This window comes from Galleria mellonella, unplaced genomic scaffold, assembly GCF_026898425.1.
Source record: "Galleria mellonella isolate WM207_F2 unplaced genomic scaffold, CSIRO_AGI_GalMel_v1 utg93, whole genome shotgun sequence".
Taxonomy (NCBI): domain Eukaryota; kingdom Metazoa; phylum Arthropoda; class Insecta; order Lepidoptera; family Pyralidae; genus Galleria; species Galleria mellonella.
In genome coordinates this window covers 2499894-2518614 of record NW_026442176.1, presented here as the reverse complement: position 1 = coordinate 2518614, position 18721 = coordinate 2499894, and the positions used below count along the sequence as shown (strand labels likewise).

The following is an 18721-nucleotide window of genomic DNA, read 5'->3' as shown; positions in this document are numbered from 1 at the left end:
TTATACGGTATATTTATAATTTATTTCTTGAAGCCTCCTTAATACGATTGAACCTTAAGTAATTCACGTAGGCTGAATGATGAGAACTAACTTTATTGGACTTTATTGGTCACAATTCTCAACAGATATTACTATAGCGTAGAATTTTACAAAATCGATTTAATCGTTTAAAAATAACTTTTAGAATTACACAACACAATTTGGGAATTAATATTATATATTATTATTATATCAGTCGCTAATTGTCCACTGCTGGACATAGGTCTCGCCCATTAGGAGGGATTTACCAATAGTTGCCATACTTGGCAAATGGGTTGGCAACCACAGTTAGGCTTTGACGACTAGAATTTGGGAATAAACACTATCAATTTCTAAAAGTACATAATTTTTAATACAATCTGACTATCGATAAATAGAGCTACGACGCAATAGGTGCTTTCAAAATTTAGACAAGCTACAATTTTTTTTAGAATTGTATCATGTATTGACGTAGCCCAGTACTGTGAAATATATATAAAAAAAAAACTTTGTCTAGACATAAAGTCGCTAGGGGCTAATGATTGATGAGCGTACACGGTGACTCTGAAGTTTATGTAACATATACATTCTTGTTATACTCATATGTCCCAATTTAGTAGATATATCTGATTTACTAATATGCTTTATAACTAGTAGTAATCTGATATCTTCTTATCATAATGATAATAGAATCATAACGCAATAAAAAGTATACCTTAAATATTTAATACACATCCTTCATCGTCATCTCAGTCATTACCTGTCCACTGATAAACATAGGCCTCCTCCATAAACGGCCATAAGGACGATCCTGAGCCACTTGCATCTACTGGCTTCCTACAATACTTCTGAAGTCGTCACTCCATCTAGTGGAGGCTCGTCCTACGTTGCGGTTGAATATCGACTCCGTACGAGAGTCGACACTCAATAATCTTTCCTTCTCATCAGTTGTCGGTTCTTCTAGCAATGTGACCAGGCTATTGCCGCTTCAGCTTATCCTTCCTTGATGTACATTATTTCCCAAAAAAACGTAATGGTCGAGAGACCGACAGCTGCGACGACGACGGTTGCCAGCCTCCTACCAAGCATAACGACTACTAGCAACACTCCTCCCCTCTTAGAGAGACCTATATTAACAGTTATTGACTGATATAATGCTGATGACTTCCCAAAGGTGTATCAAAAAGCAACAATAAATAACAACAACAAGTATAAGTTAGGACATTGCCCGGTAAAAATATTTGAAGTACAGAAGGAAAGAGAATACAGTAAGGAAAGTATTTAATATAAATGTAGGTAATCATCAGTGTAAGTAAGTAAAGAAAGATGTAAAAGGAGATGTGCGAAAGACGATATAGCCGGAAAAGGAGTGAGTACTGAAGGAATTGCAAATATAGATGATTATAAGAGAAACACGTATTTCGCATAACTCAAATAGGAAATCAAAAGCAAGAAGTCCATGATGACACTTTATTGTATCATTATGTCAAAATTGGATATGTCTGATTTTCCAAAATATCTTAATTGGGTAATGAAATATTTAGTATTAATTTTTTTATACCCAAAATTAAATTAATGTATAAATAACTAACCTAGACAAGTAGCAATCCCATCCATTTTTAAATATATTAACGTTTTCATGAAAAAAAAACGAGAGAGAAACTGTTGTAGCCTCTCACAGACACGGACAGTGTAAGCCTATTTTATTTTCTGACCATAAACTAATCGTAAAAGTATAAAGGTCATTTTCCTAAGAGGGTAAACTTATTTAGAGATTGCCACTTGTCTACAGAGACAAAAATATTCAAGGTATCGTTATATTTTACCTTTGTATATATATGGTATCTTTTGTTCCCGTATTTTACCGTATACGTATTCTTTATATCCTAAATATTATCTCATTTATTTTGGAGAATCCAGCTGAAGGCGGCGGAAAATTGCGGATTTTAATCATTGACGTGGCATACACTGAGCAAGTAATCACTGTGACATATAAAAAAAAAACGATTGCAAAAGATTATTTCAGCCATAATCGTGTAACCAGGTGTGTAATAACCATAAACTCGTTCACACAGTATGGTTTCAGAGGAGCTTCCTCCCGCGAACGCTCAAGTTGTGAGTATGATCATCCTGCCGAGGCTTTCCCTAAGGACTATGAGGTGAGGTGGCATGAGGTTTTTCAAAAAGGGCGTATTAAGGTTTATTAAGGATCGGCGAAACACGCGTGACATCCCTAGTGTTACAGACGCCCATAGGTAGGTAGATAGGTAACCCTGTTTACTTTCAAACAAATCGTATGCTTGTATGCCACCATAGTAGTATTTAAAAAAAGTTACATAGACTCGAAAACTACCATACCTATACTAAGCAGTATGCCCACCATTGGACAGAGATTTTGAACATAAATTAATGACATCAATTTAAAAAAACAGTACTCGTATAACTACAGGGACAAAAAATACAGTCAAATTTAATACTTCAGAATGTTTAGGCTAAAATTTTCAAAATAATAAGACCTATAAATTTGGAATTTCACTTAATGTTTACCTATACACACACATGTTACCTATACGGCCACATTTGTAATGAAAATATTTTTTAAAATTTGGTAGATTGACAAACTTTTTGGTCAACAAAGAGTTTGTGGATTGTTTTAGAACCTCTAATTTACAGTGTACAAAAAGTGCAAAACATAGGAGGAAATCCGTATTGCTTTTCAGTTAGTCGTATTTCCATTTTACCGCTCACGTGTACCATGTGACGACTGAATGCAGTGAAAACGTAGGTATGCGTGAAATATATGTGTATTTTTAACGAATGCTAAAAGGAGATAAAAATAAAATTTTAAATTATGAATAGAATAAAATAGAAATATTCTTATTCAAATAGACTTGTTTTCAAGCTCTTTTTAATCGTGAGTTTTTTATGATTGAACCGCTGGGTTCGGAATATTGTTTTCTGCTGAGAAGAACCCGCAAGAAACTCAACAGTTACTCTTTTCAAATTATTATGTACAAGATAATTTTACATTTGTATAGATATTGTGACTATAATTAGACTTAAGTTCTATTTATATGTATTACTAAATGTAAAATAAATAACCAAACATAAGCAGCCCAGTCCGCACAAGTTACACCCGTTCACGAGTATGACAGATGAGTCAGTCATCATCGTGCTCAACCATATTTTAGGAATCTCAATGACCTGAACCATCATGGCGCCGTCAGTCAGGACCTTATAATAAACATGATTAGCTTCAAATTAAATACTTGAGTACATTATGAGTGCAAATTATGTCAATACACTACCTATGGTGAATATAATAAAATATCCATACATTAGGTAAATAGATAGATAATTTATATGCATTACTTACTTACATTGCAAGAATTGAATTGACATTTGCAGTCAGAAAAATTAATATAATAATGTCAATAATTGAATATGCATACGATAACCCGAATAGAGTCAGATATACACGTAAATCTTTTATAAATGAATGAAAATGGAATGGTAACCCCGTCTTCCCTGTTTGTTTCTGCTAACAGGATATATACCAATATAGGACGATCATGAAATGAGCATAAAATCAGGTCAATTATGATGAATTCACCAAGAATAGACGCGACATTCTGAGAAAATATATTTATGGTACTAGTAGGGGGTACTAGTTTTCGTTACTAGTAATGCCCGTCTCTAAGGTGAATAGCCATCAAGTACATCTTTAGCTTGTTTTTCAGTTCAAATTGTATTAAATAAAAAATATCGTATAATATTGAACAAACCTAATAGCTGACCCGATAAGACTATTACGAGCTTTTAATAACATTAGTTCTAGAAATAAAACAGTTCTCTTTTAGAAAAAAAAGACCTAGTTAGAAGTAATTTATAGAATGCATTTCTACAGTTCTTATTTATATAAAAAGTACTAGTATTTAGCCGTGTTATCACGACATGGAATTATATACCACACGTCCCATTATAATTAAAACAAATTTCAAGTTCTCTGTTCTAAAAACAAAAGATGGTAAATACCTAACTTGTGAGTACGTTAGTGACACTGTTGATCTGGAAAATATAATTCTCAGAAAATTAATAAAACTATTCAGTGATGCATGACTGATTTAGTTGTGTTAGGGTCTATGTAATAAGTATATTTCTAGATTTAATCCAATTATATAGAATTAGCTTTTACCCGCGACTTCGTCTAAGTTACTAGGATAAAAAGTAGCCTATATCCTGCTTTATTCCATGTAGTACGTTTATACTAAATTTCATAATTGTTTATTAAGCCATTAAGACACTGTAAACTAACAAACAAACTCACTTTCACATTCATAATATTAGTAAGACTGTCGACCTTTTTACAGATAATCCTTTAAAACATAAATATAGGGGACCATCATTCTAAAAGGAACTCTTATACGTTAGGATAAACCATTCATGTTTCAACCGTGAAGCAGTTGTGTTTGCATGGCTGTGTTTCGGTTTGAAGAATGGGATATGGCGTGAATTTACTGGGTACAGAGGAATAACACCTGAGTCTTTAGAAATGGCAACGCATGGGGAGTATCATGGGCGAAACGGTATACTCTGTTATGTCCATGGTACTGCTCATGTCTATAGACGACGGTTACCACTTTACATCAGGTGGGCCGTCAGCTTGTTTGCCATTCTAAGTTGTATAAAAAAAAACCCTTTGTCAATACGTCACACTGTTTTAATATTTGTACCTCGATTCTATGTTACTTTACATTATTTTAATTAGTATAAAATGTAGACAAATACCACTCCTGAGTCTGTTTTCTGAATCTTCTGATTCTCGTGAGTCAAAAGTCAAACAATAGGTAAATTTTTCGACGTCATTCGTCAATATTCAATAGAAGCGATAACGTCCCCCCCCCCCCTCCCATTCTCGTGGAACAGTCCATAGAGGAACACACACAGGGACAAATAAAAGCGTTATATTTTTATCACGCATATAGAGATTTACGGGGCGTTGATTTTTTTTTCTTTTAAAAGAGGCGGTGATCCATAATAGATTGAGAATCCGTATCAGACGAGTACCATTGACTCGACTGTCTATCGAATCGAATGGTGGCTTTGATTATTTCCAAAGATATTTCTTGTCAAATTATATCACTGATTATTTCAATTTCCAAAATTCTCAACTAAATAAATGAATACAGAAATAAAAAAAAGATGTTTTCCTCATGTATTTTGCAATGACATAAATAGGTCACAGCTCGGTGACAGTTTAAGTTTATTTAAAAACAAAGCACTGATTTTCAGCTGCAGCTTGAAGATAATTTAGACGTACGCAAGCAATGAACCTATATATAATTCATAAAGTACTTAAATAAATAACGTACAATATACATATATATATATATATAAATAATATAAGACGGCCATATTTTTTTTAATGGGTGATAATGGAATATTAACCCCGCCCGCGCTATCAGTATACACCGACAAGGCACCATTGGAAAATGATAGATGAGAATGAATGCAGGTCAGTTGGCCCACCATGATGAATTCGACAAGAATTAAACATGATGGTTTCCAGGGGGAACCGCGTAGAGGTCGACCTGAGAGGGTATATTGCTACTAATGGGGCTATTAGACCCCATTGCTAACAATCCCTTTCCCCCCCGCTAAGACGGCCATATTACTGAGAGCAATTTTGTTGCATTCAACTAATACTATATAATTGTTAGCAATGGAGTTTAACAGCCTCATTGCTAGCAATATACCCTATTAGGTCGACCTCCACGTGGTTCCCCCTGGAAACCATCGTGAACAATTTGTGTTGAATTCGTCACGATGGGCTAACTGACCTAGTTCATCCTCACCTATCATCCTTAACAATTATTGGCAAACCCACCAATCTATGGGGAGGCCTATGTTCAGCAGTGGACAGATAACGGCTGATATGATGATTATAAAGTACAATATACAAATACAAATACGTAAGGTGATTGAATAATTGTAGTATGCCTATATTGATTTTTTTTTTCTTTTTTGTCCACAGATTACGCTATCTCCTAAGACAATTGAACAGAGGTGAAATATCGGCAGAAACACTACAAAAGAATTTACAATACGCCGCCAAAGTCCTCGAAGCAGTTTACATAGATGAAACCAAGTATGTATATAATTACTTTTATTTATAATAAGTTGACAAACAATTTATGATAGTGAATGGTTACGCCTCGATTTTTTTTAATTATTTTATTAACACTGTATGTAGAAACGAGTGCATATTATAAATAGAATGATAGGCATACAAAATTACACTATTTATTTATTTAATTAACTCTTTATTTTACCAGAAACTTAAAAATCTATGACATAAACAATTCAAGTGAAATAAAGTAGCATAAAATACAGATTAAAATATATACATAAAGGAACAAAAGGCGGTCTTATCGCTAGGACAATCACTATAATTTTTTTTTTTACAAATACAATATTTATAAAAACTCAGCGTTATAGAACCGCATGTCCTCGATTCTGTCGCGTCGGAGGCTTTAATATAAAAATCTCCATCGCACAAAGTAAATTGACTTTATACACATTTGCATACTCAAATATTTTCATGCAACATTTTAATTCCTGTGTCAAAAATATACACAGTAAATAAATATATGTCAAATATGGCAGATACTCGTATTTATTTACTATATAAACAAAATAAATATAGTAAACTGTCAAGTGTTAAATAATTTGTAATGTTCTTCCATAAGAAAACACGACCTAATTCAAAAGTAATAGAAAACCAATACAGAAGTAAATCCTTTTAATTTATACATAACAATAATCAAAATTGGTTTCAAATTGGTGAAAGTATAGGGTAATAAAAAAAGCTAAAGAATTTTATTTCAGTATTACAAAATATATAAACTAATATTAATAGTCTTGATTGTTGAGAATCTAGTAAAATTTAGAACAATAATACAAAAGCTCTTGTTTTATAATACAAAGTGCACTTACAAATACTCTTTCGGATTCTCAAGGTTAACGGGAAAAAGTCCAGAAAGAGAGAAAAAAAAGAAAACGGGATAAATTCATCATAAATCCTGTGTACATTTTCATTATATCTTAATATCTATACAAGAACATATAAATAAATAAATACGTAAGTACTCTGTATTCGGATAATTAATGATAACATACGGAGTATGAGCTTGATAACCTAATTTATTTAAATGTAAATATATAATTAAAATTAAAATCTCTCTTCTCTATATTTAAATCTAATAAAAAGTGTTACACACTATTTGCTACACTCTAATTCTACAAGTAAATCTCTCGTTTTTATTTTAATCCAACAGTAATTTTATTTTTCAAATATAATACAACATAATCTTCGAACATATGAGGCGTAATCAAATTCACATTATGAATAGACAAAATATTTTTTTCATAACTTTTATGTTTCAGATGCCTAGCCGTCTGCTATTTACTGTTTATAACGGCGGCCAATTTATTTATAAGCTCACTAAGACCATCAATTTCTTTGTGCCAAAGCCCCTTTAAAAGCTCTCTCATTGCTTTCCCGCAGTACTTTTCGCTCTGTTACCTTTTTCTTTCATTTCAATGTGATGCCGGAGCATTTTTAGTATACAGTTTATTTATATTGTAATCCTATCGTTAATTCTTAGAAATCGAAAACGAAAAATTAAATTATACAGCACAATTTTAATAATAGACAACTTACTCTAAATATCTTTGAAATACTAAAACCTGATTTTTTAAATACTGCTCCTGCTTGGTATGCACTTAAATACTTATCGATAAAAATAGACTTAAGTAAAATTCCAACCTATTCCATCTAAAGCCATCTTCTATGCTGTAGTGTTATTGGATTATATTGGAAAAGAGTCGTTAACCTAAATCTCGAGGCACTAACGCGTCTTGAAAATTCCGAAAACGTATTATTAAACATTTTAGTATCTTGCTACGTTATTTTTCTACGTATTCCCCATACTTTTACCTTAAGAAATACGTAAATGAAATATAACGGATAATTTCTTAAACTAAAAATAAACCAAACAAACGATGGACCATAGAAATCTTACAAGAATCCGACAAAGGAATTTAATGAGATTCATCCTGAGTTTTATGATGAAAATTACAGTGGAAGCTTTAATCAGTGTGGAAACCCAGAATCCCGGTTAATTAGTGATGCAAAACGTTTCGGACAGGTAATACCCTTAAAAAATTCAGGACCATCACAACTGTAATTAGGTATGCAATTATTTTTTTCAAATATGAATTAAATTAAAAGGAACATTAACGTTTTCATAATGTCAACTGATTTATGTTTAAAACATATGAAATATTGCTTGTAAAATATTAAATGGATGCTTTTTATTTATAGATAAATCTGAATTGAGAGAACGAATGAACTTATTTATACGAGATGTGACAGAAAGTATTTGTCAATTCGAAATCCAACGATTTATTCATGAAATTGAACAACTTTTTCCATGGAACATGTATCGAAATAGGGAAACAATGTTTGTATATTTCATTTAGTATGAGATCTTATTTAGTACCCTAACTGTTTTCTATTGAATGCTGGAATTATTTTTATACTTGGCCTTAGACGACTACTATTGTAAAAAAAAAATACTAAAAATTCCCTAAATTTTTTAAAGAAAACTTTCTAATTAATATTTTTTTATGAATAGTTGTATTTTAATTCTAAAGAATTTAGTATATTTTAAAATACTAAATGTTTCTACACGACGTATTATGTATTATATAAACTAGATATAAACTAGCATTACAAACATTTATATTCGGTATATTCGGTAGAGGTGTTCTCAAACCGAATATTTTCTTTATTTTGACATTTTTTCTATACATTCCACTTTATAACGATAAAACGATTTTTCTTTATTACTTTTTTTTTGCATAAACCTTTCGTTGCCTTTTAACTGATGTAACGAACGTTTTCATGTCCAAATAACATTTTTTTTCTAAAAAAGCCTTAACGGATTCATTTAAAAATATAACCAACTTGGTTCAAATATTCTCAAGCGATCTCAACAAATATCATCTATTTTACTGAAATGGGTGTTATTTTACGTAAATCCATATCACTAGTTTGTTCATTATTAATTAATAATTAATTCTTTAATTTCGCTACCATTAGTATGCGTGCGACTGCCAATACTCGAAAGTTGATTTATTATTATTACCAGAAGTTCTATAAGCTTCCATATTAGCTATCAACTCCGACCGCCATTGAGTCCACGTATGCTTTACGATACGTGTATCACCTCTGAATGAGGCATTTAATTTTTATTTACACAAAAAATGAATAGTACCTCATAATGTCTACGTTACTTTCTATTTATATTCCTAATAATAATAATATGAGAAAAAAATGCTATATAATTGTTTCGTTGTTCGTCTGGATTTATTGATACCAGTAAGTAATAAAATACAATAAATCAGTATACGTCAGTCAGTTGTAATTAGTGAACTTCGGCGAAGTTTCAATCACCTTAAAAATTACAATCTCATTTCAGCATGGTTTTGTCAGATGATTGATGAAGAATCAAATTGTAACGTTATAACCGATAGCTGGTGACAGGCGCCATGCAGAATGTTAATTAATGTGTTTTGATTCAAAAATATATTGATTATAAGAAACAAAAGATATAGATATATAATAAAGTGTAGTGAACTCAGTCAAGTAGTTAGTGGATTATAAATTAATAATTGTTTCAAATAGTTATAATTTAAAATAACTATAATAACACAAAAAAGTTACTTCAGTTATAAACACATATTATTATAGTGGAACACGAAATGTTTCTTTGACACATCATTTCAGCTGTTAGCTATCCACTGCTGATAAGTCTTCATCATAAGGAGAGTTTTGACAGTAGTCGGCAGCACACCTGCAATGCCTCTGGTGATGCGGGTGATCAGTGAGTCACATGCTCCTTTGCACCTATATTATAAAACAAATCTCCACGATTGACAAGCGGGTTGTCAGCCGCAGCTTTTAAAGATGTTTTAAGAGGAACGCTGCTGCCCATCCCTATTCTTAGATACTTGAAAATATTTACGTTTAGTAAACAGAATCACTTATATATAATATAAGTATATTTTGGTCTGCAACGGATAATATTTGGCTCCACAATGAAAAACAGCATCTGTAATTATCGGAAAATTAATATGACACCAACACGGGAATAAATCTTGGTAATTGCAAAACGAATTATAAAAATTGGTCATTGGTTAATCAGAAATGGTAACTTGATCCCGTAACAGGACAAAAAATAAAGTATAAAGAGAACTCGAGGAAAGTTTTAGGAAGTCACTTAAAAATAGATAAAAGACCTGACCTGATTCAGAATGAATGAAAACTGCGCAATACAGTACGATAAACAATTTTTTACCTTTAAAACAGAAAGTTAAGCGTAATTTAAACGTGAAAAGATTATTTTCATTCACTTCATCAAAACAAAAACAAGGAAACAGAAAAAAAAATCTCTTTGTAACGAAGTGAGCACTTCGTTGGCTGCATTAAATGTTTTCATCTTCTAGTGAGACTGTACAGTTGTGATGAAAATAAGGGAAATTGAATTAGAAATGGTATCTTTAATTTTTTCTTTATTATAGATACAAACATTTACAATAAATGATCACAGTGAGAAAACAATGGGTGGTCTTATCGCTAAAAGTGATTTTTCAGGCAACGTTTAGATGGAAAAGAATTAGTTTTAAACAGTTTGATCGGAGGTACGATGAAGATTAACATTTTTAAATGTATATAAAGATGTTTTACATGCAATATTAAATGTTTGAAATATCGAAACCAAGCTTCATACTCAAGTGGTATATTTAATTGTACAAGAAATAGGAAATATATATGAAGATAGATAAGTATATTCTATTGGTGTCTCAATATATTTACGATTTTTTTTTATTACTGTAACATAAAAATGGTATTTATTTTCGATCGACTTAAAAAAGAAAAGAGAATTCAATTGTATTTTTTTTTATATTTGTTACCTCATAACTCCATCAGTTATGTACCGGTATATATCAGTTATAAACCGATTTGAAAAAACATTTTTATCTAAAAATATATACTTCTTTGAGATTGAATCTCAAAGAAATTATGTCGAATCAGTTTAGTAGTTTCATTTTTAAAATAAAATAACCAGTTTTACAATAACTGAAGATGATTTTTTTATAGAATCAGTCTTAATATTAAACTACAATTATTCATAATAAGTAACTTTTTTATGCAATTATTGTTCTAAAATAAATATTTGAAGAGCAGCCAAAAAATAAGTTAAATATAATAAAAGGAACAGACATCGCAGCAGTATTATCTCCATCTAAAAATCACTATGCAGTACTTGCGTTTTGTCTTTTTTACTTTGTTTCTGCGACTCTCAAATATGAATGTAATAAAAATTTAATAATGCTCCGACATTGCATCTGTATATTTTACTTTATACATCTTCTATCTTATTTTTTTGTACAATTTTTATAATAATGTTGTTTTCTAAAATATCTTTCAATAGGAGTACCATCAGCTTGCGTTTCACGCGTTATTCAAGATAGGGTTTGTGTAACAATAGTTGAACAGCGCTCGCGTGCTCGCGCCGCCGCCAGTGATTATGTCTAACGCAGGGATAGGAGAGACGCCGAGCAGCCGCGCGCACAGCAGACCACGCTCCCCATGCGGCGCCTACGCACCCCGTGCTGGGCCAGATGCTCAGTAGAGAAACCGAACGAAGCAAAGTTAATACCGTTACAACAACGCCGACAATGGCCAAGTAGTCGCGCCTCCCTTCTGTCCGATCTGTGCGATTAGGTCTTATTGTTCTGTTCAGCTTCAATTATTCGATCTGTCTCAATATCCTTCCCTCCTAGTAGTTTCTATTAGACTATCCCTAAATCACTGCGACATGGATCGGAGACACTGCCTGCATCTTTTTTGCTCCGGCCTCCTAGTGTTTTGTTATTTTAGGTTTTAGTCGGTCCTTTTTTTTTATTGTACACTAATTGTTTCGAGAAGAAGTTGGGTCAAAGTACTACCTAATTTCTGCTTTTTACCAATTAGGTAGCAGTTATTGCTTAACTTGTTCTCAAGTAGAATAGCAAATCTCTGTACATTTAGATTAGAACGGTATAGTCCCGTGTAAACTTGTTACTCGTATTCGTTTCTTCAATCTGTCTTCTGTTTCTATCCTGAAGCATGTCAACTCCATTCTTTTCTGGTCACTTCTTTCGTGTATTTCCCAAATTGTGTTTATGATATTACATCCAATATTATTCTTATTCAGTATTTTTTTTTTTTTTGTAATATTTTAGTATTTCAAAAGCTATTACAAAATATATATAGTTACTTGTAAATATTTGTATATTTTTCTGATTATAGCTATGTACATATTAAATGTTCAATTGTAAATATTCTTAATTTTATCTTCTGATACTTTATTAAATTTCAATATATGATGTCTGATGTAACTAGTAAAACAACCGGTTGTCTGCATTGTTAGAAATAAATTAAAAAAATAATTTCAAATTTGTTTATTAAAGATTTTATCCTAAAAATTACTACTGAAAAGATGATAGGCAACCGGGCATCAATGTTATCTTATTGGTAATGAATTCCTAGCTGTCCCAATGTTTCCCTGACTGTGTCCCAATGACGTCGTGTTTTATTTTAGACCGGCAGTGGCGCGCCAGCAGTCGGCCCCAACCCTGGTGTTTAGGTGTGTCGATGTTCTCACTATTATGAACTCTATTGCAACTTAAATAAAATTAAAAACATAACTATACAATGTTTCTTTCAATAACTTCTGTGGTATTCATCAGCAGACATAAGCGGTATTATTCAGATTTTATTCAAGAGGCAATACGAGTAAAAGACCCTCACTTCGAGCATCTAATGAAACCTGCTTGTATTGTCATACATATTTCAATGAAACACTGCTTTCCATTGTTGTTACATTTTCTTTTTATTTTCTTTTAATTATTAATGTCAATTATATTGACAATTCATATTTTTGTTTAAATATTAACTTACATTTACAATATTATATTTTTTTAGATACAATAAACTACCTACGATTTAATAATATAGATGTCTTAATCCAATGCCAATCTTAAATCAACAATGAAACCAATGCGATATGTCAAATTGAAATATGTCCAAATTACTTTCAATGGAAAGGAATGTAAAAAAAAAATGTTCTTAAGCACGATGCATGAGATCCACGAACCTTTCCCAGTTCGCAAAGCATGCTGTAACTGTGCCGGACTTATATTTCATTTCACTTCTATATTGAAAGGATAATAAATATCTGAACACCTACAAGTATAGTGAACATAATGATATATTTAAAATGAAACAAACCTAGAATAGAACAACTACAGGAATGTTTGAATTACTTTATAAGAATTATATCATTGTCTAAAATTTGATAGTCTACTAACTAACAACTGCAAACTTGCCTACTGGATTAAAACTATTTACATTCTAGTTATCTATTAAAAATTTATTAATTTCTTAAACTAATTTAAGTAATAATTTATTTATATTATTTATCCAATAAGTAAGTTGCTTTAATTTTTGTTAATGAAATTTTATCATATGTTACAGACATATTAATTGCATTATCTTTAATCTTTGGGAATAAATCTCTAGCTGTTAGTGATTTGTTTTCAGCAACTTTGTCGGTCTTGTCACTTTTATCAACAGCAATAGTAATACTAATACAGCATAGAAATACTAATAGAGGTAGCATTAGTGAATTGAACTTATATTATCAAACTAGTTTTATACTTATAGATTTCCAATTTGAATTTAGTAACAGTAAGTTCGTAGACCGTTATTTCATAAATTATAAACATGTACATTTATAATACTTCTATAATTTATAATACAATAAAAATATTATTGATCTTATTTAGTTATTAGATAAATTATATTGTATTATAATTCTATTCCTTCCACATTGTTTTGAGGACATTGTTATTGATAGCAGTTATTATGAATGTTGTTACAGCGGTATTGATAACTAGGAAGCAATTCAGTTAGTGGAAGATATACGCTTAAATTGTTATTTCCAGTTTATCTGATGGAATAAATTCAATAATGGACAATGTAACTTCGGTCCGAACTTATCGTATCATTATAAAACTGGATTATATATAATGATTAAATTTATAGCTTAACAGCTTTCCGTGGATAATATGTTGGAGTGCATAAAGGTCTGGCTGATTTACAATGCTCAATTTATTTTCAATCAACGTGTATTAATTTTGTTATCGTATTGTGGCGATTTTTCGCCACGCGCGGTCGCTTATGTCTTCGGGCTTGCCGACTTTTGGTATTATAAGGTAGACCAACATTATTTTGGGTTGTGTGCAGGCGACTGGCTGACGAAGATGACGAGCTGTCGGAAGTACAGCCGGATGCCGTCCCACCTGAAGTCCGCGAGTGGTTGGCGTCCACCTTCACGAGGCAGTTGGCAACTTCGAAACGAAAGTCGGACGAGAAGCCCAAGTTCCGGTCAGTGGCGCACGCGATCAGGGCTGGAATCTTCGTCGACAGGATTTACAGAAGGGTCACAAGTACGGCCCTTATGCAGTTCCCGCAAGATGTTGTGAGAGTATTAAAGGTTTGTATTTGTAACATCTATAGAATATTTTTGTAATATAAAGAGAGAGAAAAAAAAAGAGACAAGTCAAGAGACTTCAAAAAGAAAAAGACTATCAATTCGGTTATATTTTTTTTCTATGAATAGATATACTTACACCTGTTATCATGGATTCCATAGAAATTTTATTAAAATTGGTTCAGTAGTTTAGTTTTTAGATCAAAATAACTGGTTTTGTCACAATACAAGTCGATTTTTATGGGACGTAATCTTTAATTATGGTAATTCTTTGTCGGCGTGAATTATGACGGGTATATCTTTGTATTATACTTAGTATATCCATAATTACAAAAGAAACAATTTTTGGCACAAAAAGCTACTCTCTATTAGCAACATAAATATAAGAAATGTTAGAATATTTGCAAAGCCAAAATTAGAATATGACATAAGCGGTGATCACAGAATCAGATTCATGAATAAATATTAAAAAATAATTGTACATTAGAATTCCCAATATATTCACGTATACAAACAACATTTTGCATGCTTGTAAACATTTGTAAGTTCATTAAATTCAGTTTCAACACATATAAGTTCTAATTATTAAACTTAATATTTAAATATGACGGGAATAAAACAAATAAGTTTTTATTTATTTTATCTTCAATACATAATTAACTGATTAAAGAAGTACAATAATATATAAAATATTAATTCAAACATAAAACAGTAACAAAATGTGCCTATTTTAATTACTACAATAAAAAAAAGTAACATAAAATAGATATATTTGGATTACATACAAATTAGGGATTGAGTGAGACGCTGTTTGAATACCACATATTCTGGAATGTTCAATTAAAGGTCTGTAGAGCAAAGGTTAAGCGCTAGTTGGTCCACTCCAATTAGTGTTATAGTACTCGCTCTCAATTTGCTACATATGTTGTTTACACAGCTGCCTAGTACTAAACTCTGTATGAAATTTAGTTACAATCCTATTACTGTTAGTTTAGTACAATTATTTTGGAGTGGATCTATATTTTGCAAAATTAATTGCATGTCGACGTATTACGTTCACCACATTGGCATTAATTGACAAAATCCCTTTTACTATCCCATCCATATATCCTATTGCAAAATAGATAGATAGGTATATACATCTAAACGTATATACCTATCTATCTATTTTGCAATAGACATAAAAATAATATGAAAAGGATGAAATAATATTAAATCCCCCTCTATAACCCACTAAACAACCTGAGAGAAATTCCTGCGTATATAAAAAATTCAACACACTCCTCTGGAATTATATAAATAATACACGAGCTTTTTTACTGAACTCGGTGTTATCTTTTGGAAGTCCATTTCACTTATTATTATTTATTTAATTAGAATTATTTTCTTTAATTCCACTACAAATAGTTTACTGGTAGCGGAATTAAAGAAAATAATTGTAATGAAATAACAAGCTTTTTTATCAACTACATTGCTCAGAATAACATAATTGAGATTTTACTCTACTCGTAATTCATTCATCTTGATTATCTGTCAACAAAAAATTTATCCAAAATTGCCACGTTTATATTTCCTAGCTTAAATATAATTAAATATATTAGATATTGCTTTAGATATTCAACAAGAATAAATGATTTATGAGTATATATATATATATATATATATATATATATATATATATATATATATATACTAATAAGTAAATAAATTAAAAAAAAAATTACATTTAGTTATATTAAATTGTAATTTATTAATATAAAAAAAATTTAATATAAAATGTTGTTTGACGTTAAGACGTTAAAAAATAACGAACATACTTACTTTTATACCTATACTAATATCATAAAGAGAAAAGATTTGATTGTTTGTAATGAATAAATTCAAAAACAACTCAACCAATTTCTTCTAAAAAAAACGTTTTATCTATGGAAAGTTACATTGCCTATTAGCTGTATCAAGTATTATATTTGCTGAATCCCTAGTTTGTAATAATTAATAAAAATATTTCATTATACATAAATAGTAAAATGAACATTTTCTATTAAACAATGACGTAGTACATAGACGTATAATTACTTAAATTGCCTTCGTCATTTTACATTGTATACGACAAATTACTCACCACAACTGTATTTGCGCGAACGAAATTACAGCACAGAGAATATTATTAAGCACAGCTAGTTCTCCTATATTTATATGGTATCACTAATCAGTTTTCAAAGTCATACAAAGTCTTGAAAAGATTAAATCGTGGCTGAACGGTATTCTTGAAGGGACGCTGAGTTTCTAAGCGCTCTTTGTGTACATGTAAAATACCTACTTCACATAAAGGCCCCGCATAGGTATATTTTAAAAGTTTATGTAATATAAAGTTACCTTATTTATTTAAATTCTTCTCTTTTGGTTTTATAATTGTGATCCTTAGATTATATAAATAGAGAATCGAGCCTCAAAATCAGGTCAACTCTTTGTCAGCTGATTGTCAAATAAGCTGAATCGTTTTATTAACAGTGTTCTATATAAATACTTAGGCATATAATGTATCTTATCTGTATTCAATTATTTAATAAATAAAATTGGTTTTTACATATTAAAAAAGATGCGAAAATTATAATATTATATTATAATAGAAGTTGTAAAGAAAACACTCATAACTATTTATTACGCAAAATTGTATGAAAAAGTTGATCCGCTTGTCTCAAAATATTTGTATGGAGACACTCCATCTATATAATCTAAGTTGTGATCTTATATTACATTACCTACTTCATATAAAAATGCCGCTTCCAACCAACATAGATATATTTTAAAAGCTTATAAAATGTAGATAGGTACCTTATTATATTTGAAGTCTTCTCTTTTGGTTGGGTATTTGGAACCTTATATAACCTTATACTGTTTAGTTGATTTCATCCCGAGGATTGAGTCGCTTTATTAAAAAAAGTGTGAGAGTTTTGTGACTTCGCATTCTGTTTGAATTGCCTCCAGATATTGAAAGTAATCTTAATAACATTATAGGAAGACAAATTTTCTTACTTTTATTTCTATGCAACTTAGAATAGCAAACAAGCTGACGACCCACCTGATGGAAAGTGGTAACCTTCACCTATAGACATGAGCAATGTCATGGGCATAACAGAGTATACTGTTTCGCCTATGATACCCCATGCGTTGACATTCCTGAGGACTCAGGTGTTATTCCTCTGCACCCTGTAAATTCACTGCCAAATCCCACCCTTCAGATCTAATAACAGCCATGCAAACAACTACTTCACGGTAGAAACATGAATGGAACAGAGGTACTCAAGCAAACGACTATTATACAAAATCTCTCGCTGGCTTCTTAAATTATATTTACATATATTTTGCACCTACTACTACGTACTGTTACAATCCTAGCATGTAGACATATAATTGCTGATAATTGCTGAATAGCATATTTATTTCCATTTAAATCAGCAGTATTATGCCTATATATCCTCATACAAATCCTAAACCAGGCAGTCGTAAATTAGCTAGCCAAATTACTGCACAGCTACGGACCTGGTTTCTGTCCGCCGGTCTGGCCAGTAAAATTAACTAGTTGGATTTATTATCCGGGTTCAATAAAACCCTGAACCCAGGGTTTCGCGCGTCGCGAGTCTAATGGACCTTCAAATTAGCTAAAAGTGCAGTGTAAACAAAATAAGTTAATAATAGAACACTGTGTAAAAATACTAAAAAACTTTGGTGTGTGGCAAAAAGTTGTTTTTTTTTTATATTAACCAGTGCCTCACACTAACAGTACGTTTTTCTATTTATGGTAACACAATCCGGTACTAGCAGCGGATATAAAAATATCCTGTGGAAGAGATTGCGTTGTTTACCAAAAACGAAACAAAATTGTGTTTATCAACCGTAGAAGGAATTCAGGCAGAGCCGTAGACTACAGTCAAGTAATTTTACCTGCTTGTAGTATTGGTTATTTATTACTGACTAGCTTTTGCCCACGGCTTCACTCGCGTGTGATACCTATTAGGTTTTCAAAAATAATAAAA

General features: G+C 31.2%; 1 protein-coding gene across 1 annotated transcript in view; it reads left to right on the top strand.

Annotated features, from left to right (window-relative positions):
- Nucleotides 1–18721, top strand: part of LOC113516600 (dual specificity calcium/calmodulin-dependent 3',5'-cyclic nucleotide phosphodiesterase 1A) — a 295443-nt gene that overhangs the window by 253619 nt on the left and 23103 nt on the right. Inside the window, 3 exon segments of the mRNA XM_052902620.1 lie at nt 6053–6166; nt 12732–12776; nt 14438–14687. Coding sequence (XP_052758580.1) covers nt 6053–6166; nt 12732–12776; nt 14438–14687 — 409 coding nt within the window.